The sequence below is a fragment of the Mustelus asterias genome, chromosome 13 (genome assembly GCF_964213995.1).
Source record: "Mustelus asterias chromosome 13, sMusAst1.hap1.1, whole genome shotgun sequence".
NCBI lineage: Eukaryota > Metazoa > Chordata > Chondrichthyes > Carcharhiniformes > Triakidae > Mustelus > Mustelus asterias.
This window is the reverse complement of record NC_135813.1, coordinates 62,135,838-62,163,121: the sequence shown is the minus strand read 5'-3', so window position 1 is coordinate 62,163,121 and position 27,284 is coordinate 62,135,838. Positions and strand designations below refer to the sequence as shown.

At 46.0% G+C, this 27,284-nt stretch overlaps 1 protein-coding gene across 1 annotated transcript in view; it reads right to left on the bottom strand.

Annotated features, from left to right (window-relative positions):
• The window catches only part of aifm3 (AIF family member 3), a 191,652-nt gene that overhangs the window by 3,612 nt on the left and 160,756 nt on the right, over nucleotides 1-27,284 (bottom strand). Inside the window, exons 13-19 of the mRNA XM_078227646.1 lie at nucleotides 26,976-27,047; nucleotides 25,684-25,747; nucleotides 24,613-24,689; nucleotides 20,654-20,771; nucleotides 17,798-17,896; nucleotides 11,847-11,922; nucleotides 2,115-2,219 (exon numbers count right to left, since the gene is read on the bottom strand). Coding sequence (XP_078083772.1) covers nucleotides 2,115-2,219; nucleotides 11,847-11,922; nucleotides 17,798-17,896; nucleotides 20,654-20,771; nucleotides 24,613-24,689; nucleotides 25,684-25,747; nucleotides 26,976-27,047 — 611 coding nt within the window. The remainder of the gene's footprint in view (nucleotides 1-2,114; nucleotides 2,220-11,846; nucleotides 11,923-17,797; nucleotides 17,897-20,653; nucleotides 20,772-24,612; nucleotides 24,690-25,683; nucleotides 25,748-26,975; nucleotides 27,048-27,284) is intronic.

The window sequence follows — 27,284 nt, the reverse complement described above, 5'->3', positions numbered from 1 at the left end:
TGTGGAGTTGGCACGTTCTCCCTGTGTCTGTGTGGGTTTCCTCCGGGTGCTCCGGTTTCCTCCCACACTCCAAAAACGTGCAGGTTATGTTGATTGGTCGTGATAAATTGGCCTTTAGTGTCAGGTGGATTATCAGGGTAAATATGTGGGGTTACGGGGATAGGGCCTGGGTGCGATTGTTGTCGGTGCAGACTCGATGGGCTGAATAGCCCCTTTCTGCATGATAGGGATCCTAAGGTTCCAAGACTTCCTGGTATCGGTATTGCAGTGGGAGTGACTGATAATGTCTGCAGTACTTAAAGGGGTTTAATGCACAATGAACCGCCTTTACAACACTCTACATCAGGCAAACTCAGAAGGACCTTAATGCTTAGGGACCAATTCCAAATTGGGTTAATTGTTTTGAGAGTTCGGCAAGTATAGAGAGGGAAAGTAATTTGCTACACGGATGCGACTGCATTAAAAACCATGGCTGTTTCCTCTCTTGGGAAAGGGTGGGGTGAGCAGTTTGATGCCTGGAATTTGTGGTGAATTAGCCATTTCATCCTTCCCATTGTAGGCATGCAAAATCATTAAATTCGAAACACCAACGAGACCGTCCCACCTTCCCTGTACAATCAGGGGACATCACAATTCAGATACTCTACTCACCAGCAGCCTTGTATCCTGTTGAGAGAGGCAGGGCTAACAAGCAGATTAAAATTCCCAGAGCTAATTTGGAAAGGAAAAATATCCACAAATTTCTTTCCCAACACTCCTCGTCACTCTGCACAAAGCAGAGACGGTACGCTTCCCACAGTAAGGAAGAGTGACGGTGGAAAATCCCTCAGAGCCATTTGCCTCTCTCTCCTAGCCAGAGGAATGCATTCTCACAGGTGAAAATAAAAGTGAAGTATTAAAAAAAATTGACGTCTGTTTGACTTGTCACAATTGAAGTTGAAAAATATTGTCCAGTCGACACTCGGACAGGAGACCTTCTGAGAACGGGCCTTAGTGATGGATGCGGAGGATATCTCCTTAAAGGGAGTCTGCCTTATCTCGCTGACAGCCGTAACCGACTCCAGCAGCATGGAGAGGGCTCAGGATGAAGAATAATTGAAATATTTTGGTTCTGTGCTTTTTAGCTTGTCAATTGGCTTCTTGTTGTAAGGAAATGACCGAAGACTGGTCCAAACATCGGTGGCTAGATACAGTTTGCAGCAGTGGTCAAACCTCTTTCTCTTCTCATTCTCATACAATAGCCCAGCCAGTTGAGACTGAACAAAGAACAAAGAACAATACAGCACAGGAACAGGCCCTTCGGCCCTCCAAGCCCGCGCCGCTCCCTGGTCCAAACTAGACCATTCTTTTGTATCCCTCCATTCCCACTCCGTTCATATGGCTGTCTAGATAAGTCTTAAACGTTCCCAGTGTGTCCGCCTCCACCACCTTGCCTGGCAGCGCATTCCAGGCCCCCACCACCCTCTGTGTAAAATATGTCCGTCTGATATCTGTGTTAAACCTCCCCCCCTTCACCTTGAACCTATAGCCCGTTTTAAACAGTAGGGTCACCTGCGTAGCGCAGTATTAGATTTAAAATGGGTGAATGCTCACCATAATTAAACTGGATGCGTGCACATTACTGAAGGCCCCTGTTCATATCACAATCTACAGCGTAGGCAGCAACTCCAAGTGTGTCCACCAACCACACAAACACATACACACACACGCACACACCCCACACACACAAACACACACACACAACACACACAAAAAAACCACACACACACACACATGCAAACATGCAAACACACACACACAACACATACACACACAAAAAAAACCACACACACATGCACACAACAGACACATGCACACAACACACACAAACACACACGCACACACAACACACATGCACACAACACACACACAAAACCACACACACAACACACACACTCTCACACACACACACAAAAAACCACACACACAAACAACCACACACATACACACACAAAACCACACACACATACCACACAAACACACATTCCACACACACACACACGCACACACATCCGTGCACGCACACACACACACACACACACACACATACACAGCAGCTCAGTAATGACACTTACTCAACATCCCTCTTCTTGATTGTCCTTCCAGACGCCATAACCTCTGCGACTTTGGACACAATGGGGTCATAGTTCATGCTCGACACAGCAATTACCTCATCGCTCCTGGAGAACATGATCACAAATTAAGATGCGGCTCAGTTGACAATAAACGTGTTATTTTTGTGGGATCTTGGGGTGCATTGGTTAGAGGAAAGATCAAAAACACTACTAAAGAGGAAAGAAGAGCCACCACCAGTTATCTAAGCATGGAGCTCCATCTACATCGATTAACTTCAGAGGAGAGAAAAGGTGAAAGCAGCCAAGTTAATTTTGAAATACAGCCAGCTGGAAGTCAACTCATTAAGTCTGGTCTATGGTTAATTTCAAACAATGCAAGTCTGACCTGACACCAGCATCTGATTTCCAGGGTTTGTTACTCAAATAATCAAGAAGGTTGTTTCCCAAGATGTCCTTTAATACGCTCCGTAAACATGTATCTGACATTTATTAATCATACTAAAGACGTATCGCTACTGCCCCTGATCTGTATTCTTACCCTGACCTTTGTTGTGGTCAGTTGGGTGCACAGTCAGATCCAAATGTGCCGAGGGCTATTGGTTTGGAAATTAACAGGATAGAGTCCTGAAACATCTGGGCTGGAGTTTTACCGGCCTGCCCGCCACGGGAATCAGAGCGGCTGAGGGCAGACCATGGGAAGGTCCGTTGACCTCGGGTGGGATTTTATGGTTTCGGGACGAACAAGGCCATAAAATCCCTGTCATGGAGTCACTGCCACTGGGAATCAGCTCAGGTTCCCAGCTCAGAGACGCAGGAATGTTTTGGAATTTCACCTTCCAGAGGTGGAGGGAGACAGCACCCAGCAGAATTAGTTTTGTCAAATGCCGCAACAGTCCTGGTGTCACAGGTTTGTAGATGTGGTGGGCACGCATTGATTAGGGGGGGTCAGTCGAAATAACAAGTTTATTAATTAGTGTCATAAGTAGGCTTAAATTAACACTGCAATGAAGTTACTGTGAAAATCCCCTAGTCGCCACACTCCGGCGCCTGTTCGGGTACACTGAGGGACATTTAGCATGGCCAATACACCTAACCAGCACGTCTTTCAGACTGTGGGAGGAAACTGGAGCACCCGGAGGAAACCCACGCAAAGAGAACACGAAGACTCTGCACAGACAGTGACCCAAGTCGGGGAATCGAACCCGGGTCCCTCGCACTGTGAGGCAGCAGTGCTAACCACTGTGCCACCGTGCTGCCCAATAATAGTTGCTCCCATTCGTCACAGGTTGATTGGCCATGTTAAAGTACCCCTCAGTGTCAGGGGGACTAGCAGGGTAAATACTTGGGGATACAGGGATAGGGCCTGGGTGGGGTTGTTGTTGGTGCAGACTCGATAGGCTGAATGGTCCCCTGCTGCTCTGTCGGGATTCTATTGGTTCTTCACAACAGTTTGGACAAAGGAGGTTTGTAATTTTCATCTCCAATGTCTGAATGTTAACTGGTTGTTCCCTGGCCACCGTTTTAGAATCCAACAGGGAATCAATAGCAAGAAAATAATCGATTTCAGTTTGAAAAACTGAAGTCAATTGGTTTGTATGAGGTGAGGGTGTCGAGTGACAGGAAGCGAAGGCAGAGCCGAGGCTGAGATTAGTCTCCATCTAATTGAATCACAGAGCAAGCTGACGGTTTGCTGCTGTCTCTGATCTTCCTATAATCCCATAAATGGTGCAGATCCACATCACCAGTTCTACAGCTGGCGAGAGACTTCTCTGGAAAGTGAAATCAGTTCAAGTGGAAAGTGAGCACAACTCTAGAAGAAACTGGAGCAGGAGTAGCCCCAAGGCCTGTCCAGCCATTCAATCCCATCATGGCTGGTCTTGGGGTTCAACTTCACTTAAAATATGTGGGCTGATCTGATCCCGCCTGCTTCCCGCTGGGTTAAATTGATCCTCTGTGACTATATTCAGACACGGGGGCTGGAATTTTACTGGCACGCTCGCCCGAGGCTTGTAAGATCGTGCCCGAGGCCAACGGAGAATATCGTTCTGTGAGCCTCGCCCGCTCCGATTTTAGGGAGGGCGTGCTGGTAAAATCAGGATCGGAGCATCTAAACGGAGCTGGAAGGCCTATTGGCTTTTTCTCACTCTGGTGAGGCATGTTAACAAACAATACATCGGCTGGAATGTGTTATGTCCAGGATACAGAGGACTGCCAGATCTGATGTGAAAGCTGAGCTGTTGACTCCAGAGTATCAGCTATTGTGAAGCAGTGAGTCTTTTCTCTCGGGAAGCAGTGATGGAGACAATCAAGGATTCGGGGGTCCATTCAGATTTCCTCACTGATTTTTTAATTCCAAGACAAAGCTGTTTAATCTCCTCACTGCCGGTTTACTGGGCCATACACTGGAAGCTTAGGGATGCATTAAGTTCCGTTTTAGCGTTTTGTAAGCCAGGGGATCATGGTATGACAAATTGAGTAAACTTCAGAAAGTTCGATACACCAATATCTATACAAATACCCCTGTGCTGCCGTATCTCCAGACATCAAAACCCATACATTAAATCTTTATATCTGTGCATCATTCCCTATATCTGTGCATCATTTGCATCAATACCCAAGTCCTAATATCTCTGTTGTAACGTCAGTGTATCTTTAAGAATTAAAAGAAAAATAATGTTCTCTGCAGTTAAACAGCTTTGGGTTTATTTCGTTGTTGCCAGGCTTTCTGGTTAAAAGTCCTTTTATTGCTGCTTCAATGGTTTAAATGGACTTTTGTTTATTTTTACTCTGGGCCTCAGATACTTTCTGGGATCTTTTCTGACCCTGAATTGTGAGAGGGAAGATTAATTGACAAGTCAAAGTCAGGTGGTTCCTCCCCAGGAAAAAAAATTCTAAGGATCCATTTTTTGGGGTTAGAATCAGAAGCTGCCCTGGCTGCCAAGTGGCAGGCAGTTTCTCTCTCTCTCTCTCTCTCCCAGATATTATAGATTCTGCTGGCTAGCTGGAAGCAGGTCTCTGAACTTCCTGGAGTGAAAATTCTGTTGTTGGTGGGTTGCTAGCTAGTACCTGGAGCCTCTCTGTCTCGCTCTGGTGTTTTGGGAAGCTGTTCTGACTCCAAACTTGTCTGTGTCCGCATCAAGAGAACTGCAGCATCCACCCAAAGGACTAAGTTCCAGCATCACGTGAGCATTCGTATTTTCTGTGCTAAACCTGTGGCAAGGGTTTTGTTTAAGGAAGTTTGTTTGTTTGGAACATTTCATATATTTGTTAAGGTTTATACAATATCATGGGTTTTTTTTCTTGTTTGTAATTGGTAAAAGCTAATTTTCTTTCTATGCATGTTCACTGTATTCTGAAATAAATTTTGTTTGCTAAAAACTCCCTAGCGGGTGATTTGAATCATACCTGAAGTGAAACATCTCACGCTTTGCAAAGCTTATGATCGAGGCAGACTTCATAAAACACTTTGGAGTTTCTAACCTGAATTATAACACTACATCAATACATGTGCTCCGATAGCTCTAAACATGGTGCTACAACTCTCTTTCTCATTTGTTTTATATATACATATATGTAATATATATGTGTGTAAACATACTTCTTTAGTTCTACACACATGTACTACATTTTACGCATAAATTGAGGGACACCTAACCTATCTACCTAATCCCACTTGCCAGCACTTGGTCCATAGCCCTGAACGTTATGACGAGCCAAGTGCTCATCCAGATACTTTTTAAAGGATGTGAGGTATCCCGCCTCGACCACCCTCCCAGGCAGCGCATTCCAAACCGTCACCACCACCTGGGTAAAAACATTTTTCCTCACATCCCCCTTAAACAACCTGCCCCTCACCTTGAACCTGTGTCTTCTTGAGACTGATCCTTCAACTAAGGGGAACAACTGCTCCCTATGCACCTTGTCCATGCCCTTCATAATCTTGTACACCTCAATCGAGTCGCCCCTCAGTCTTCTATGCTCCAACAAAAACAACTCAAGCCTATCTAACCTCTCTTTATAACTTAAATGTTCCATCCCAGGCAGCATCCTGGTGAATCTCCTCTGCAACCCCTCCAGTGCATTCACGTCCTTCCTATAATGTGGCGACCAGAACTGCAGGCAGTACTCTAGCTGTGGCCTTACCAAAGTTCTCTACAACTCCAACATGACTTCCCTGCTTTTGTAATCTATACCCTGATTAATAAAGGCAAGTGTCCCATATGACTTTTTCAGCACCCTACTAACAGGTCCTTCCGCCTTCAGAGATCTGTGGACAAACACATCAAGATCCCTTTGTTCCTCTGAACTTTCCAGTGTTCTGCCGTTGATTGAATACTTTCTTGTCAAATTACTCCTTCCAAAGTGTATTTTAGATTAATTGCTGACTATCTGATATTTGTGGTCCCTAGTTATGGACAGCCCCACAAGTGGAAACACTTTCCCTATTGTCCTTGGTATGGGACACTGCCATCATTTTAAAGATCTCCATCAGTTCACATCACGGCCTTCCCTTTTCCAGTGAAAGAGGTGTAGTCCAGTCCTAATATCCCTGATCTCAGTTCCAACATCATCCATGTAAGTCTTCTCTCCAGTCCTTCTATATCCTTTTCATAATATGGAGACCAGAAACAATTTCATATACTTGTTAAGGTTTATACAATATCATGGTTGTTTTTTTCCTTGTTTGTAATTGGTAAAAGATAATTTTCTTTCTATGCATGTTAACTGTATTCTGAAATAAGCTTTGTTAAAAACTCCCTAGTGGGTGATTTGAATCATACCTGAAGTGAAACATCTCATGCTTTGCAAAGCTTATGATCGAGGCAGACTTCATAAAACACTTCGGAGTTTCTAACCTGAATTATAACACTGTACATCAATACATGTGCTCCGATAGCTCTGAACATGGCGTTATAACTCTCTTTCTCATTTGTTTTATATATACATATATGTAATATATATGTCTGTATACATACTTCTTTAGTTCTGCACACATGTACTACATTTTACACATAAATTGAGGGACACCTAACCTATCTACCTAATCCCACTTGCCAGCATTTGGCCCATAGCCCCATGAATAACTCTATATGTACAGCAACAGAAGGACTTTCTGCTCCCTGCGCCTGAAGCTATTGTATCTCCAGCTGTGCAGAACTGCGGAAGAAAGGAGTGCACACAATCCTGCATTCAAACTGAGGGGACTCAGCTAGGCCCGTGTTTGGCGACTACTCTGCCTTTGCCTCAGTTTCATGCATTTTTTCGACAGTGGCTCAGGGGTAACTCTCTCATCTCTGATTCAGAGAGTCGTGGGTTCAAGTCCCACTCCAGGGCACTGGCCTGTAATCTGGGCTAGCATTCCAGTGCACTACAGAGGGAATGCTGCACGGTCAGAGGTTCCGCCTTTTGGATGAGAACTTAAAATGCAGCTCACCTCCCTCCGCCCTCGCAGGTGAATGGACGAGGTCCCACGATATTTCTAAAAGGAACAATGGAAGTCCTCCTGATGTCCTGGCCAACATTCATCCCTTAACTAACATCACCAGAAACAGTAAGATAAAAGTCAAATTACTGCGGATGCTGGAATCTGAAACAAAAACAGAAAATGCAGGTCTGCCTGCTGAGACTTTTCAGCATTTTCTGTTTCTGTTTCACTCTAATCAGCTTACCTGGCCATTTTCAGATTACTTTTCATGAGATTTTACTGTTAGTACATTGACTGTTGCATTTCCCACCTTTGCAACAGCGACTACGTTTCGACAGTGCTTCATTGGTTGTGTCATGCTTACTGAGGTTGTGAAAGGTGCTATAAATACCAGATCTTCCTTTTAAACAGTAAGAAGTCTCACAACCAGGCTAAAGTCCAACAGGTTTATTTGGAATCACGAGCTTTCGGAGCGCTGCGCCTTTAGCAGGTGAGTCTGTTGGACTTTAACCCGGAGTTGCGAGACTTCTTATTGTTTCCACCCCAGTCCCAACGCTGGCATCTCCACATCATTCTTTTTAAACTGATCTAAAAGAGGACAGTAATATTGTGACCAGAGTTACAGGAATGAACTCAGCATCTTTCCCCTGACACTCAGCTAGCATTTGAATTTCTCTGAAGAACAGATTCCTCACCTTCTTGCATTGGAAGAGAGTGGCCAATAACAAGTAGGGAAGAGGTTAAACTGGGCTATGCCTATGTAAGTAGGAGTGGCTGCCATGATTGGGAGACAGAGAGGGAGAGAGAGAGAGAGAGACAGAGAAAAAAACTGTTGTAGGGATGGTTACACCACCCAGGGAGCCACAACGCTCTGTATTACCTCCAGGTCTGTATGCAGTTGTTCATTCCAGAAGCTTTCCTAGATTGTAAAATAATTTCAGTTTTAACACTGGACACACACATGAGAAAGAAACATTTATTTTTAAGAGTCAAACATGTCAGTATAAAGCACTCGGAGGGTCCATCCCACCTCAGACTGTGAATGATAAAGGACCTCTCACTATAATTTAACAAACAGTATTATCAAGACTCATTTTGCAATTACTTTCCTGCTGTTCTCTTCGGGGTCCAGTGTCCAAGAGATTTCTCTGCGCCATTTCCCACAATTTTCCTGGAATTTCCTGTTCAAACGTACACCAAAAATATAAGGGATTTACACATCCCAAAACAGGAAGTGCACAAAGCCACTTCCGGCAGCCCACCTCCATGACCAACAGTCAGAGTTCATGCTGAGTGGCTGAGGATCTGGAAGCCAGAATAGGGTAGGAAATGGAGTTTTAAAAAAAAAACTTTTCCTGTGATGGGGTAGGTTCCCTCTGTTCCACAAAGCCTCTTCACTGCCACTTCACCTGACGAAGGGGCAGCGCTCCGAAAGCTTGTGATTTCAAATAAACCTGTTGGACTATAACCTGGCCTTGTGTGACCTCTCATCACTGCCACTTAGAGGTTGACTTTCTCCATTTAAAGCAGAGGTGATCATGTTCTAACCAACCTTGAATTTTCCCGTGGCTACAAGAGCAGATGACAGCCTAGGGATACAGTGAGTAACTCACCTCCTGACTCCACAAAGCCTATCCACCGTCTACAAGACTCAAGTCAGGAGTGCGATGGAATTCTCTCCACTTGCCTGGATGGGTGCAGCTCCAACAACGCTCAAGAACCTTGACACCATCCAGGACAAAGAAGCCCGCCTGATTGGCACCACATCCACAAACATTCACTTCCTCCACCACCGATGCAGAGTAGCAGCCATGTGTACCATCTACAAGATGCACTGCAGGAATTCACCAAGGCACCTTAGACAGCACCTTCCAAACCCCCGACCACTACCATCTAGAAGGACAAGGGCAGCAGATACATGGGAACACCATCACCTGCAAGTTCCCTTCCGAGCCACTCACCATCCTGACTTTGAAATATATCGCCTTTCCTTCACTGTTGCTGGGTCAAAATCCTGGAATTCACTCCTAACAGCATTGGGTGTACCTACACCTCAGGGACTGCAGCGATTCAAGGCGGCAGCTCACCACCACTTTCTCAAGGGCAATTAGAGATGGGCAATAAATGCTGTCCTAGCCAGTGACACCCATGTCCCACGAATGAATTGTAACAAATAGACAAGTATAGAAGGCCAGCCTAATGGAAATTTGGAAAGATTTAAAAATGGGTTATTCATGAGGTGCTAAAGTGTCTGAATTGGCCTGATCATTGCTGTTGGCGTATTTGCTAGCTTGCCTCATGCACTCTCCTCCCATCTTCACAAAAACCACCTGGGTTAGGAACAGAAGCGGAAAGTCATCACAGAAACATAGATACTAGAGGCAGGAGGCCAATCGGCCCTTCGAGCCTGCTCCACTATTCCGTTTGATCATGGCTGATCATCGAATTCAATATCCTGATCCCCCCCCTTCCTCCTATATCCCTTGATCCCTTTAGCCCTAAGAGCTAAATCTAATTTCTTCTTGAAATCAGATGTTTTGGCCTCAATGACATTCTGTGATAGTGAATTCCACACATTCACCACCCTCTGGGTGAAGAAATTTCCCCTCACCTCAGTTCTAAAAGGTTTACCCATTATCCTCAAACTATGACCCCTAGTTCTGGACTCCCCCACAATTGGGGACATTCTTTCTGAATCGACCCTGTCTAACTCTGTATCATGTATCATGGTGCAATTTTAATATTCCACTTATCCACCTCCATTCAGAGCCACCCATAGCAGTGGAAGTCCAGCCCCAGCCGAGATTCCCCCCAGGCCCAGAGTGAAAAGATGAGGCTGATCGGCATCTGGGAGGGGGGGAGAGGGCCAGCAGACCGATAATGAGAAGGCAGATCAGGGAGGGAAGGGTTAAAGTCAGCAGTCTGTTCATCGGAGAGAGAGTAGGGCGAGATTCTCCAGCCTCCCAGCCACGTGTTTCCCGCCGGCGGGAGGTGGCACGTTGATTGCTTGTGGCGGGATTCCCTGATCCCGTCACTGTCAATGGGAATTCCCATTGATGTCACCCCACGCTGGTGGGAAACCCGTGGGCGGGGGTGCGCTGCCGACGGGACGGGAGAATCCCGCTGGCGTGAACAGCCAGAGAATTCCAGCCATAATGTGAGCAGCTCAATTACTAATTTTGTTACGGAAATTTCGGACATCTGGTACAAGAGGAAAGGGGGAAGCGCGGATAAGCAGCTGCTTGTTGGGGCAGGAGACATTCGGGTGTCACCAGAAGTGATGTCCTTTGGTTTTGACTCCGCTTTTGCGCTGAGTATAAATAGATGATTTGTTTGGCGCGAGTTCGAACATTCTTGATGACACAATAGCGTCTTGGCAAACGGTGAGGAGGACCATAAAAAAACCTCAGGAAGACGCAGGCAGGCAGTGCAATGTTGGGACAGGGTAGCACGAGCTGCAGTTTAATGTGGATAAGCCTGAGCTAGTACGTCATGGATGGGAAGCAGGGAATGGGGACGTGCACTCGATAGAGGTGATTTATAATGGACAGCTGGCCTCTGAACATCAGCATTCCTCTTACACAAAGACATGATGACCTTTAACAGGAAAGTGTTACAATGTGTGTGGTACTGGCTTCTGGAAATCCCTGACCAGGCTTTGCTTGCTGCTATTGTCTATGGCATATTAGAAAACAAGATGTCCCAGGAGGTTTGTAATTTTTGTTGCATATAATTATTATCAAAAAGATAACAGATTGCGTGAACTTGGAATTTGGATATTGTGATACGTGCACTTTTCCGACATGGCTAAAGTTAACTGTGCAGGAGGGTAAAGGTCAGAGGTCAGGTATTGCCTCTTTACCACCAATAAGAAGTTTCACAACACCAGGTTAAAGTCCAACAGGTTTATTTGGTATCACAAGCTTTTGGAGCACTGCTCCTTCCTCAGGTGAGCGTTCCAAAAGCTCATGATTCCAAATAAACCTGTTGGACTTTAACCTGGTGTTGTGAGACCTCTTACTGTGCGCACCCCAGTCCAAAGCTGGCATCTCCACCTCTTTATCACCAGCCATTGGCGTGTATGGAAGAATTTGCAGGTTGATACTCAACATGTTTGGCCGTGTTATGAACGTACTTTTCTTGATGATCAAGTCCTGGGGTAGGAGACGAATCCTGAGCTTCTGGCTCAGAGGCAGGGATGCTAACCACTGCACCAGAAGCCTTCCTCTCTCCATTCATACAGCTGTGAGAATTCCTGGACACCAGAACCCAAGGAGAAATGGCCGGGAAAGATGAGAATCACCTACTTGGTGTAGAAAGCCACAAACTTCCGCTCGTCCAGGTCCCCCTGGATGATGACATCGTCGAACCCTTCCCCGTGACCTGCAAGAGCCAATAAATGGTAATGACCAAAGGAATTTCTATATCAGAGAAATTAACAGATATGTGGATAAATGACATCGCTCATTATCAAGTTTGTTAATCACTGGTAAATATCTTAATGAGGGCCCCCCTGAAATGCACTACCTCATTCTGTCTCACATGGAATTCAGTAAGAAGTCTCACAACACCAGGTTAAAGTTCAACAGGTTAATTTGAGCTTTCGGAGCGCTGCTCCTTCATCTGCTGAGTGGAGACTGGAGACCCATCTGATGAAGGAGCAGCGCTCCGAAAGCTCAAATAAACCTGTTGGACTTTAACCTGGTGTGTGAGACTGCCCACCCCAGTCCAACGCCGGCATCCCCACATCATCACATTGAATGGTACGTGCCACTTTGCTGCCCATTCTATCAACCCATCTACATCCTCCTGAAATACCTTCACAGCCCTCTTTGCTGAACCCTCTCATTTTACCTGTGACTTGCACATTTTGAGGTTGAGTTTCTCATGCCCAAATCAAACAGAAATGGTCCCAGCACTGATTCCCCAGTCCTTCTCCAATCCCATCGACATTCACTCACTGTTTCTCTGAGTTTGATGTTGATTAATTTCAATACTTGCTCACGGGGACATTTGCAAATGAATTTAACACTAGAGCAGAATGCAGTTGGCACTGGAAATGTGACAGAAAAGCTGAAAATTTTGGGAAGGCTCAGCAGGCCTGTGGAAAGAGATGTTTCATCAGAATTGGGGCAAATTAGAAGTGAAATCGATTTTCAACAAACAAGAGTGGGGAAGTTCGGTAAAAGAACAAAAGGGAAGGTCTGTGAGAGAGTGAAAGGCAGGAGGGATTAAATGCCACAAGGATTCATGGTTTAAGGCCAAAGGGAGACAAGTATGGAAACAAAAGGTGTGTCTGGAGTAGGTGTGAATTGTAGCATCATGAACCGCCCACCGTTCAGGGCCCCAAGCGTTCCTTCCAGATGAAACAGTGTACTTGTACTTATTTAAATTTAGTGTACTATATCTGTCACTCACAATGTCCTCTCCTGTACACTGGGGAAATGAAACACAGATTGGATGACCCCCTTTCAGAACACTTCCATTTAATCTGCAAATGTCCCGGGTTCGATTCCCAGCTTGGGTCACTGTCTGCGCAGAGTCTGCAGCTTCTCTCCGTGTCTGCTCCGGTTTCCTCCGGGTGCTCCGGTTTCCTCCCACAGCCCAAAAGACCATGCTAAATTCTCCATCCACCAAACAGGCGCCGGAGTGTGGCGACTAGGGGATTTTCACTTCACTGGTGACATTCATAAATAAACTTTAACCGTATCCCTGAGCTTCCATCGTCTGTCATTTCAATCATTTACTTTGAACCCAAGCTGAGCTGTCTGACTCGCTCTCCTGCAACATTCCAGTGAAGTTCAATGCAGGCTTGAGGACTTTCCACTTCCCATTGGGCACCTTACAACCTTCCAGACTTCATGTTGAATTAAACAATTTCACTCAGTCACCTCTGTGACATTTTGTTTCCTTTTTTTTTGCTGATTCTAGTTTCTTCCTCTCTGCTGTTTTTAAAGGGTGGCAGTTACCTGCCATTCACACCTCCTCCAGACACATATTTTGTTTCTCTACTTGTCCCTTTACCATTCCCTTTGCCTTGTAACACCAAACTCTTTTGTCACTTAATTTCTCCTGCCTTCCACCCTGCAGCTTCTCTCTGTGTCTGCGTGGGTTTCCACCGGGTGCTCCACCCTGTCACACACCTTCCCTCTTGTTCAGTTTCCCATTCAATTGTTTAAAGCCTGTTACATTTCTAACTTTTCCCAGTTCCAATGAAAGGTTCTCAATCTGAAACATCAGGATATAAATCGACTAGAGACCTGGGCCGAAAGATGGCAGATGGAATTTAACCCGGACAAATGTGAGGTAATGTGATTCAGAAGGTCTACTGCAGAAGAAAAGTATACAGTAAATGGTAGAGCCCATAGAAATATTAGCATACAGAGGGATCTAGGCGCACAGATCCACAGTTCCCTGAAGGTGGCAACTGAGGTGGACAAGGTGGTCAAGAAGGCATATGGCATGCTGGCCTTCATCGGTCGGGGCATTGAGTATAGGAATTGGAAAATCATGTTGCAGCTGGACAAGACGTTGGTTCGGCTGCATTTGGAGTACTGTGTACAATTCTGGTTGCCACACTATCGGAACAATGTTGATGCATTGGAAAGAATGCAGAAGCAATTTAGCAGGATGTTGCCTGGTTTGGAAGATATGGACTATGCAGAAAGGTTGAACAAACTTGGATTGTTTTCATTAGAGTGTCGGAGGATGAGGGGGGACCTGATAGAGGTTTACAAGATTACGACAGGCTTGGATACAGTGGATAGTCAGAGTCTTTTTCCCAGGGTTGAAGGTTCAACTACTCAGGGGCATAAGTTGAATGTGAGAGGGGGTAAGTATAAAAGAGATGTAAGGGGCAGGTTTTTCACACAGAGGGTGGTGAACGCCTGGAACGTGCTGTCGGAGGAAGTGGTGGAAGCAGATTCTATAACAGCGTTCAAGAGGCATCTGGATAGATACATGAATAGGCAGAGAATAGAGGGACATGAACCAAGTAGAAGCAAGAAAATATTAGATTAGAGAGGCATTGCTGTCGGCCCAGACTTGGTGGGCCGAAGGGCCTGTTCCTATGCTGTACTGTTCTTTGTTCCGAAACAACCTCGCCCACAGCCAGGATTCTCCGGTCCCGCTGCAGTGAACGGAGATTTGGCTGAGCGCCAAATTCTCCATTCTTGCTGGCAGTAATGACGGGGCATGAGCGGCCGGAGAATTCCGGTTATTAGCTCTGTTTCTTTCTTCACAAGTGCAGACTGACTCGCTGAGTAATTTCAGTTATTATAACAGGTAAGCTTTATGGACCAGTAGGAATTTACCTCATGGATCCAGTCCTCCTTGCCTCCTTTTACCTGCCAGGTTTCCTGAAGTGCAGGAAACCCCTCTGACTTGAGTTAAAAATTGAAAGTTTGCAAAATTGGATGTTTTCAATGAAAGGCTCACCACCTGAGGGCCTATTGGTCACCTGCCTGTTGTTTCTGTTTCAGTTACAACTGTAGGAGGGTTAAAATTACCCCACAAATGAGATACCTTATCTACTTGGGAATCGCAAAAGCAAATTTAATCAGAGGCCTGGAATGTATGGGAATGAATTTGCTCCTGGGTAATGAGGCTGGTGCAGTCTCTCAAGCTGATAAAAGAGGCCGTGATTCGGTCAAAATAATGACTCCATTCACCAATTAAAATTCGCAGATGTTAGCTGTGACCTTGGATATACCGGATTTACGTGGGTTAGGTTTAATAGGTAATGGGTTGGGAACCTTGGGTGCAATAAGCTAATGATCTCCTAATCCTGTTGACAGGTGGGACGCTATTGGCTAAGGTAATGCTGTGTAATATTGTAATTGGACCCTCCAGTTTGAGTGACAGACTCAGTGGGATATTGAAGTGTTCAGAAGAGTATATCAATCTCATGTTTTATTATTCTGTCAGAGAGATTATTCAACACTTGATTGTTCTTTCTCCTGATGTATGCATGAGCAAATAAATTCCTTTTCATTCTTTAACTACATACTGACTTTCATAGTCTATGTATTGGTTGAGTGAGATTGACTGGGTACAAGACACCCAGTGGGACACCTCAGAAAATTCCTCTTACAAATGGTGTTCATCTTTCCAGCTCCGATAGCTAGCCAACATCTTTATCCTGTATTTACCGGCAGAGAAGGTCTGGAACATTGGTCTGGATTTTACATTGGGAATAGCAATGAGGCTAACATTGCTCACAATTGTTGCAGAGTAACTCAGAGAGCAACTACCAGTGAAAGGCATGCATAGTTAATCTCGGAAATTCAGAACGTGCAGGCCTAGTCATCCCGCACCTCCATAGGCTGGCCGGTAACGGCACTGAGCTTGTAAACTCAGCACTGAAATCACTGGAAGGGTGTGAAGTTATTATACTTACCCACTGAATACAACGGAAAAAATTAGGGCAGGTGCATTCAGATGTAAGAGTATCTTTAATGGCTTGGTAAATATTATAACTGCCTGACAACCTCATTGGCCCTGAAGGTATTTTATTTTACAAGTGTGAAGTCTCATTCCTTCACAACTTAGCTATTGCTGGAAGCTGTTTAAAGATAAAGAAAGATTTTTGAGCTTTGACAGATGGTCATCTGGACTCGAATTGTCAGCTCTTTTATCTCCTTACAGATGCTGCCAGACCTGCTGAGATTTTCCAGCACTTTCTCTTTTGGTTTCAGATTGCAGCATCCGCAGTAATTTGCCTTTATTAAAGAAATATTTTTCTGGATTATTTCTTTCTGTCTTTTTTAAATCACATTTTTTTCCCCTCTATTTATTTTGCTTTCTGTGTCTGATTTAAATCTAATTTATACTCCTTGATTTCGAATCTGCTTCTTTCAGATCTTCAGTCTGATTGGTTGAGCCATGCAATTGCTTGGCCTAAGCATCCACGTGGCCGATCTACTGTGGGAGGCTTCGCCATTGACACAGACACTAAACTATAAAGCTATGGACCGAGTGCTGGAGAATGGGATTAGCTAAGTGATTGATGGCCAGCATGGACACAACGGCTCTTTCTGTGCTGTAAAACTCAACGGCCAGAATTCTCCAGCCATTCATGTTCCAGCACCGCTGACAGTGAGGACGGAGAATTTGGTGCTCAGCCAAAGCTTTGGAGAGGGTACAGGAAAGATTTACCGGGATGTTGCCTAGTATGGAGGGCATTAGCTATGAGGAGAGGTTGGAGAAACTAGGTTTGTTCCCACTGGAACAGCGGAGGTTGAGGGGCAGCCTGAGAGAAGTCTACAACATTATGAGGGGCATGGACAGAGTGGATAGTCAGAAGCTTTTTCCCAGGGTGGAAGAGTCGATTACTGGGGGAATAGGTTTAAGGTGCGAGGGGCAAGGTTTAAAGGAGATGTACAAGGCAAGTTTTTTGCACAGAGGGTGGTGGGTGCCTGGAACGCGCTGCCGTGGGAGGTAGTGGAAGCAGATATGATAATGATATTTAAGGGGCATCGTGACAAATACATGAATAGGATGGGAATAGAGGGATATGGCCCCCGGAAGGGGAGGGCATTTTAGTTCAGTCGGGCAGCATGGACAGTGCAGGCTTGGAGGACCGAAGGGCCTGTTTCTGTGCTGTAATTTTCTTTGTTCCTTGACTGCAGCGGGACTGGAGAGTCCCTGCTGCGAGCAACGTCGGAGAATCCGACCCTATGACTGACACTGACAGTAGATTTCTACTCAAAAATCAGTGGAAACTCTACACTTAGCTCCCATCACAATGAACGGTAAATATTCCTTCATTGCCGACTGCAATATCCCAGGCATTTATTGTCTGGTCTCAGTCTAGCTGCTGTATGATCTGTTGTGTGTTTCCAGCGTGTGCTGCTTTTGTGTCTCAGTTTTTATTCTTGATTTGTAAGAAGTAGAATATGATTTATGGTTGTTGGAATTGCCCTCTGGTCTTGGTGCAGTGGAACTTCTTGGGGCCCAGTTGCAAGGATAGCACGAGATACCCATCTGCTTTGTATTTGACCAGACAAGCTTCTTATCCTTCCGTGGAGGAGGAAACAACAGCGGAGTAATTGGGAACTACATATTTTATCACAGGTTTTTTCAACTACTTGCTGACATTATGAACCGCAGTTACTATTAACAGATCCATTGAATGGGCCGTGAAAACGAAATTGATCCCTGATTTGCCGTGGGATTGAAGAGATGGGAATGTGACGAATACTACAAGCTCTAATCCGGGGACAGGAGAGAGTAGGCCCTTGTTCCAGGGTGGCTTTACCTGCATAGCGAATGCTTTTCCCAAACATAGCTGTCCAGAAGTACGGCACTGTGTTAATCTCTATTCCTTTCCCGAGGATGTTAAGGGCAGCGATTCGACCTGGGGAAAGGCATAAACGTAGGAACAGTCAGCGGTATATTGGACTGATACAGAGCTTCACACCTCCAGCATGTACATTTCTATCATGTGTCAATCCTACTGCACACAATTCAAGACAGCCAAGGGCAAATGGTCCATGCTTCACACATCCTCACTTTATCAACCTTTCATTGCTTTCTCTCTCTCGTGTGTTTATCTCCACCAGTGTTTTTTGTTAGAATGTAACCAATGGTAACATGCTGCGAGGGTCAGCTGACCAGCTGACCTGGTATAAATAGAAAGCAGACGGGGATTGTGGGAAGCTTGTGTGGCCCAGGGCGTGGCCACAAGTGTTGGTGTAATGGAGTTTCTTTATTAAACCCTTTTCTTTGAATTACTTTGTGAAATTAGTTCTTTTGTTGCTTGCTACTGGAGTATCCGTACTGCTGGATGAACATTTTTTTAAACCATTGAATTATCACAGTGCAGAAGGAGGCCATTTGGCCCATCGGGGGGTCTGCACCGACTCTCCTAAACAGCATCTACCCCCATATCCCTGCGCACTTACCATAGCTAATCCACATAATCCCAGGACACTAAGGGGCAATTTAGCATGGCCAATCCACCTAACCTACACATCTTTAGACTGTGGGAGGAAACTGGAGCACCCAGAGGAAACCCACGCAGACACAAGGAAAACATGCAGACTCCACACAGAGAGTCACCCAAAGCCAGAATTGGACCCGGGCCCCTGGCGCTGTGAGGCAACAATGCTAACCACTGTGCCACCGTGCCGCCCTCGTCCAAAAGGATTTCAACGCTTGCTGAACTTGTGGCAATCAGGTCACCACATTTGCTGCATGATACAAAATATATGCAATGTTAATAAAATAAATGCACAATCTTCTGAAAATACGTTTGAAGCTTTAAACCGTCAACAATCAGAACTGATACACTCACCCCCCAGGGCCAGAAGGACAAATTCAGAAGGTTTTACAGACAAATTGCCCCACAAAGCAAGCCTACTTCACATTCTTTCAGAGGGTGGTGACAATCTGTTAACTGAAGTGTTCTTTTTCTGCCACTGTGTCCCAGTTTGTTTTTTAAAAAACAACTTTCTTTAAGAGCAAATGGTCTTTATTTGATCAGACTGATACCTTAGGAGTTTCATGGAGAGAAAAGTGTCTCTATCCATTGGTGTCTGTGCTCTGACTCTTGCTTTGCTTGCACTCTGTTACTGAGCAGATCTAAACATAATGGCCGGGACTCCACCACCTCGCCTGCAATGGAATCGGCGCGGGCGAGGATCTGACAATGGAAATCTCCATTGACCGGGAATTTCCGGTCTTGCCCGAGCGAGGCCGTAAAATCCCGCCCAACGTTCGGACATTTAATAGACCTTTGGTTCATGGCCAACCTCCAGTAACCCCTCCTTTTATCCCAATATTGCCCTATTAATTTCAAGCACTTGTTTCAATGATCGAGGTTCCACTTAAAGGACTCTATGCTATTGGTCTCAGAATAACAAACAGCTTCTCTGGCCATTATTGCAATGCTGCTATGGGATCTTGCTGTGTGCAAATTGGCTGCCACGTTTCCTATATTACAATATTGAGTGTCCTTCAAAAATACTTTGCTGCCTTTGGGTGGTGAGTTACAGTACTGTCCAAACACAAGTTTCTACTGTTATTTTTGCATTATTATCTAGATGACCTTACGAAATTCCAATTGTTGAAAGACTGAAGAGGGAAGGCCCAAAATTCCACAGGAATTCTCCCTCCAATTTCCTGTCAGGATCGTGTCAGCAGAACATCAGCGAACTGGCTGAAAATGACCATCAGCACAATTCCTCTGGGAATTCTGTTGATTTCCAGCCGAGGTCAGAGTGGGAGATGGGGAGAACATCTCCACAGTAGCAGGTGGCTTTGAGAGGTAGATCAACTGCAAGCCTGAAGCCACTGGTCAAGGGGCCAGTACTGGAGCACTGGGTCATACCTGACAGCTTTGGTCTGTGTGTAATAGGCCAGAGACGAAGACATGCCACATAGAAATCTTGATGCCTGTATGGGATCTTGTGTAGCGTTGCACAGCCAAGCGTATCTCAGTGTCAGCTCCATAAATACACCAAGTACAATGGGAACAATTCTGGTCGGCTAATGGATGTGTCATGGTCAACACTACAAATGGAACAAATTATATTGGAGCTCCATATGTCAACATTGGCGTGAAATTCTCTCAAAGTTCTCCCCATCTCCCACTCTGACCTTGGCTGTAAATCAACAGAACTCCCAAAGGAATTGTACTGGCAGTCATTTTCAGCCAGTTCGTTTACGTTCTGCCGACCTTCTGCCATGATTCTGGCAGGAAATTGGAGAAGAATTCCTGTGGAATTTTGGACCTTTCCCCTTCAATCTTTTAACAATTGGGATTTCACAAGGTCATCCAAATAACAATGCTTTATAGGAACTTCATTCACACAGGGCGGGATTTTCCAGCCGCGCTCACCCCAAAGCCAGAAATCCCCACATGAGGTCAACAGACCTGTGCGTGGTCCCCCTCAGCTGCCAGCTACGATTCCCGTGATGGGCAGGATGGGAAAATTCTGCCCACATCTCTCACTGGTGTTATCAACCCTTTCGTTAACTGCTCTGGTTTAGGTGTACTGAGTTTGAACCACACTGATGGAAAATATAGACTTCTTGCCACCTGCAGTGTTAATATGGAGAATTGTCTCCCTTGCCCCCTTGCCCAATAACGTCATCGGGCAATGCCACTTACCGTGCATATGTGCCATCTGCCAGTGACCCACATTCACCTTCTTATTATTGCGAAAGGCAAGCGGGAAAGTAACAACATCACCGGCGGCGAAGACCCCAGGCACGTTCGTCTGCATGAGCTGGAGGGACAAGAGGAAACTTGTCATCTTCTTTCCCACTTTCCTGCAGTGCGATGCTAACTTGTAGTCTTTTTCCAATAGATTAATTTTGGGGATATGGGTGTTACTGATGAGGTTGACATTTGTTTCCCATCCCTCATTGTCTGGACAAAGTGGTTAGCCTTATTCATGAACTGAAGCAGTTTGAGATACAGTTAGAGTGGCTCGTTAGGCTTCACGGGGATTGTAAGAGTGGAAATATTAACAGTTGCCACACTGGATTAACTCTGGAGTTAGGGACAGAGCAACAGCAGTGGGCCAGTCAGCCCATTAAGCATGTTTTCCAATTCAGTTTGATAGTGGCTGATCCCACCAGAACTCTATCTACACATCTTGGTTCGATAACTTTAACCGTCACCTAATAAAACTCCAGCCTCGACAGCATTCTCGGGAAAACAATTCCACATTTCCAGTACCCTTTACATGAAGAAGTGTTTCCATACATCAGCCCTGAATGTCCCAACCCCAGTGTCTCTTTGTTCTGGCTGCCCTAACTCAAGAGGATATAGTTTGTTTCTATCTATCCGATTAAATCATCATCACAGAATTCCTACAGTGCAGAAGGAGGACATTCGGCCCATCGAATCTGCACCAACTCTCCGACAGATCATCTTACCCAGGCCCAACCCCCCTGCTCTATCCCCATAACCCCATGCATTTACCCCATTAATCTTCCTAACCTACACATCTTTGGACGCTTAGGGACAATTTAGCATGGCCAGTTCACATCTCTTTTTGAGTGTGGGAGGAAACCAAAGCACCCGGAGGAAATGCACACACACATGGGGAGAACGTGCAAACTCTATACAGCAGAGGCAGTCACCCAAGGTGGGAATTGAACCCCTTGGTGTTGTGAGGCAGCAGTGCTAGCTACTGTGCCACCATGCCACCCATGTGCTATTAGTGGGCTATTGGATGAGAGGAGACAATTGCCCCATTGAAGTGCCATATGGATATGTCTCAGTGGTTGGAAGGACGACTGTGTTGAGATTATGTAAGGTATGGCTGTAGAACGAACACATCAGGAGGGTGTAACCACTTGCTTCTGAAGTGTCCGGAAGGACCCCATGTGAATGAAGTATCACTGGCTCAGAAAACACACAAGGGCTAACATGATTCTTGTTTTAAATATATTTGTTTTTGGGATATTGGATGGACAACATTTATAACCATCCTCGGTTTCGCTAAGAGAGTGGCCACTGGCTTTCTCAAGCTGGTGATGATGTAACTCCAATGATGTCAATAGCAACTGAGGGCTTGCTTTATCACAGTTTTTAAGTTAAGTTTAATTATTATTAGTCACAAGTAGGCTTACATTAACACTGCAATGAAGTTACTGTGAAAATCCCCGAGTCGCCACACTCCGGCGCCTGTTTGGGTACACTGAGGGAGAATTTAGCATGGCCAATGCACCTAACCAGCATGTCTTTGGAGTGTGGGAGGAAACTGGAGCACATGGAGGAAACCCACGCAGACATGGGGAGAATGTGCAGACTTTGCACAGACAGGGACCCAAGGCTGGAATCAAACCGAGGTTCGTGCTAACCACTGTGTCACCCTGCCACCCACATAAGAATCAATCACATTGCTGTGGGCCTGGAGTTACATGTAGGCCAGACCAGGTAAGGACAGCAAATTTCCTTCCCGAAAGGACATTAGTGAATCACATGGATTTTTCTGACAATCGACAATGGTTTCATGGTCATCAGTAGATTCTTAATTCCAGATATTTTTTACTGAATTCAAATCCCACCAGCTGCCATGGTGAGATTCGAACCTGGGTCCCCAGAACATTAGCTGAGTTTCTGAATTAATAGTCTAGTGATAATACCACTCGGGCCATCATTTAGTGTAAACTAGAGCTCGCTTCCCTGAAGTACATTCATGAACCAGTTTTGGTGACAGCATTGATGGTTAATTGATTTCAGTATTAATCTGTAAATCACTTGATTTATTGAATTCCATTTCACACCCTGTGGTGGCAAAATTGGACCTCATGACCTCTAGTTTGCTATCTCGTACCAGAGCAACTGCACTCCTACAGGCAAAGAGCCCCTATTCCTCATGGATAATAACAAAGAACAAAGAACAATACAGCACAGGAACAGGCCCTTCGGCCCTCCAAGCCCACGCCGCTCCCTGGTCCAAACGAGACCATTCTTTTGTATCCCTCCATTCCCACTCCGTTCATGTGGCTGTCTAGATAAGTCTTAAACGTTCCCAGTGGGTCCGCCTCCACCACCTTGCCCAGCGGCGCATTCCAGGCCCCCACCACCCTCTGTGTAAAATACGTCCTTCTGATATCTGTGTTAAACCTCCCCCCCTCACCTTGAACCTATGACCCCTCATGAACGTCACCACCGACCTGGGAAAAAGCTTCCCACCATTCACCCTATCTATGCCTTTCATAATTTTATACACGTCTATTAGGTCACCCCTCATCCTCCGTCTTTCCAGTGAGAACAACCCCAGTTTACCCAATCTCTCCTCATAACTAAGCCCTTCCATACCAGGCAACATCCTGGTAAACCTCCTCTGTACTCTCTCTAAAGCCTCCACGTCCTTCTGGTAGTGTGGCGACCAGAACTGGGCGCAGTATTCCAAATGCGGCCGAACCAACTTTCTGTACAACTGCAACATCAGACCCCAACTTTTATACTCTATGCCCCATCCTATAAAGGCAAGCATGCCATATGCCTTATTCACTACCTTCTCCACCTGTGACGTCACCTTCAAGGATCTGTGGACTTGCACACCCAGGTCCCTCTGCGTATCTACACCCTTTATGGTTCTGCCATTTATCGTATAGCTCCCCCCTAGGTTAGTTCTACCAAAATGCATCACTTCGCATTTATCTGGATTGAACTCCATCTGCCATTTCTTTGCCCAAATTTCCAGCCTATCTATATCCTTCTGTAGCCTCTGACAATGTTCCTCACTATCTGCAAGTCCAGCCATTTTCGTGTTGTCCGCAAACTTACTGATCACCCCAGTTACACCTTCTTCCAGATCGTTTATATAAATCACAACAGCAGAGGTCCCAATACAGAGCCCTGCGGAACACCACTAGTCACAGGCATCCAGCCGGGAAAAGACCCTTCCACTACCACCCTCTGTCTTCTGTGACCAAGCCAGTTCTCCACCCATCTAGCCACCTCCCCCTTTATCCCTTGAGATCCAACCTTTTGCACCAACCTACCATGAGGGACTTTGTCAAACGCTTTACTAAAGTCCATATAGATGACATCCACGGCCCTTCCCTCGTCAACCATTCTAGTCACTTCTTCAAAAAACTCCACCAGGTTAGTGAGGCATGACCTCCCTCTCACAAAACCAGGCTGACCATCATTAATGAGTTTATTCCTCTCTAAATGTGCATACATCCTATCTCTAAGAATCCTCTCCAACATCTTCCCTACCACGGACGTCAAGCTCACCGGCCTATAATTTCCCGGGTTATCCTTCCTACCCTTCTTAAATAACGGGACCACATTAGCTATCCTCCAATCCTCTGGGACCTCACCTGTGTCCAGTGACAAGACAAAGATTTGCGTCAGAGGCCCAGCGATTTCATCTCTCGTCTCCCTGAGCAGCCTTGGATAGATTCCATCAGGCCCTGGGGATTTGTCAGTCTTTATATTCCCTAAAAAACCTAACACTTCCTCCCTTGTAATGGAGATTTTCTCTAACGGGTCAACACTCCCCTCCGAGACACTCCCAGTCAACACATCCCTCTCCTTTGTGAATACCGACAATAATGTACAAGACCCTCTTTATGGCTTGGGCCTCCTATGCATATTACCTTATTAACAGGAAGAAAGCCTTTAGAATCCATGTTGATGCCACTCTGTTTCAGGAATGACGTAGCTGGCACCACCCCTACAGAGGAAGATTAAGAAGCATGATCCATGAGGAGTCAATGGACAAGAGGATGCAGCAACATTCATTGAAAGCTTCCCACACCCCGGTGATTTGCTTCTAATGCTTTGGCTATTTAATACCTTCCGTGGCAACTCCAGCATCCAAAGAGAAAGTCTGGGGACATGGAGATCTCAGAAGAATCTTAGAATCCCTACAGCACAGAAAGAGGCCATTCGGCCCATCGAGTCTGCACCGACCACAATCCCACCCAGGCCCTACCCCCATATCCCTACATATTTACCCACTAATCCCTCTAACCTACGCATCCGAGGACACTAAGGGCAATTTTAGCTTGGCCAATCAACCTAACCCGCACATCTTTGGACTGTGGGAGGAAACCGGAGCACCCGGAGGAAACCCACGCAGACACGAGGAGAATGTGCAAACTCCACACAGACAGTGACCCAAGCCGGGAATCGAACCCAGGTCCCTGGAGCTGTGAAGCAGCAGTGCTAACCACTGTGCTACCGTGCCGCCCTACAGCGGCGTTGGGAGGTGCTTTACACTAGCATCTGCCAGACAGTACACTCTGTCACTCGGTCACAGCGAGACCTTTCCCCTCGTTGTCTCTTGTCAGCACGAGACTGTTGTCGCTCTTCATTCCAGAGGGACCACTCACTCCGTGTGAAGGCATCAGCTCAGTGAATCACCGGCTTCACTTTATTGATGGGAATGGACAATAAAATCTGAACCCAGTTTGTCACTGGGCGGGTTAGATTAAAGACCCCCATCCCATAGTGTTCTCTCTTCCATGTGTGTCTCCTGTCTGTGTCAGTGCATTTGCACCCTCACAGAAGGAGATTCCGGAACATACTGCACTCGGGACTACACACAGCTTTTAGGAGAGTGACTGAAGTGAAGGGTGCAATTGGAGAAAGTCATTATCCTCAGCCAAGGGCCGTTTGACCCGTTTAGTTCGAACCCCCCCTGGAGTTCCGGAGGTCTCACTTACCGATTCCAACCACACAGACATCCGCTCGGAGGATTTTCCCACTTTTCAAAACAACTTCTTTCACCTTCATTAAGATAAAACAGAACGTGTCAGTGATTGGACGATTCAGTGAGTGCAAACTCCTCCAGGAAGAGGTTTGTTTCGTTGGAAAGTCGAAGACCCGGATATTTTTCCTCTTTATTCAGTTTCCTGATTCATTATCAAAAAGCCCCACCCTCCCCCTCAGCCACGAGAGTGTGCAGTGAGGGGGGACCATTCTCAGGCCTTTGCCAAAGCTGCTGTGGAACCAACTTAGCCGCTGCCTTTTCTATGGCCCTAAATGTGTTGCCTCCCAATCGCTACACTGCGTAGCACATCATTCATATTCATTTCCGCTTGTGTGTTCCCACAGATGCATCTCACACTGGGTGCATCCCACAGTCCTCAGATTAATCACAGAATATCTACATTGCAGAAGGAGGCCATTCGGCCCATCACGTCTCCACCAACTCTCCGACAGAGTATCCCACACAAGCCCTATCCCCGTGTCCCCATGTATTTACCCCGCTAATCCCCCTGACCTACATATCTTGGGACACTAGGGGACAATTTAGCGTGGCCAATCCACCTAACCCGCACATCTTTCGGACTGTGGGAGAAAACCGGAGCACCCGGCGAAACCCATGCAGACACGGGGAGAACGTACAAACTCCACACAGTTACCCAAGGCTGGAATTGAACCCGGGTTCCTGGCGCTGTGAGGCAGAAGTGCTAACCACTGTGTCACCTTGCTCCTATCCCGTCTGATATCTCAGCAGATACATGGGTACAACACCACCTGCAAGTTCCCCACCAAGCTACACATCATCCTGACTTGAAAATATATGTTGCCGGGTCAACATCCTGGAACTCCCTCCCTTAGCAGCAGGGATGTAGCTACCTGTAGCAGTTCAGGAAGGCAACTCACCACCTTCTCAAGGGGCAATTAGGGATGGGCAATAAATACTGGCCTCACCAGCGATGTCCACATCCCGTTAATTAAATTTGAAAACCACATCTTTGCTATTGCTGCCTCCATATGATACAAATCTTCCCCGTTGCTTTGCCAGTGTTGAGCCAATATGATCAGTGCCCAGCCAAGGTGAGGAATGTAGACCCCCGATCGCCCCGTCGTAGTGTAAGTGCTCCGTGAGATGCCTCTCTCCCACCCAACATCCGGACATGATTCCAACGCAAGTCACACCAAACACGGCAGTGCTAATTATAACTGTGAGTAGACATGAAGAAAGAGGAACATCTTGATGTTTCAGTACCTTCCCATCCTGCCCCCGCAGCTCCGAGACCTCATTCTGCAGATAAAACTTCACCCGGTTGGTCTCAAACATCTGTGCCACAGAAGAGAAAGTGTGCAGTGAGTAGGATCAATGCGATATTAATGTCGTTGCTACTAGTCTGAATGTACACTCACTGGAGGAACACCTGTCATCATGGCTGAGTGCTTATTTGATTCACTTGCCGGAAAAACTCAAGAACATTCTGTCGGAAAAGTTTCTTTCAGGCTTGGCTGTTTTAGGTTTGGTGTCTACGGCAATAAAATCTCTTACAGAGTAACTTCTACAAAA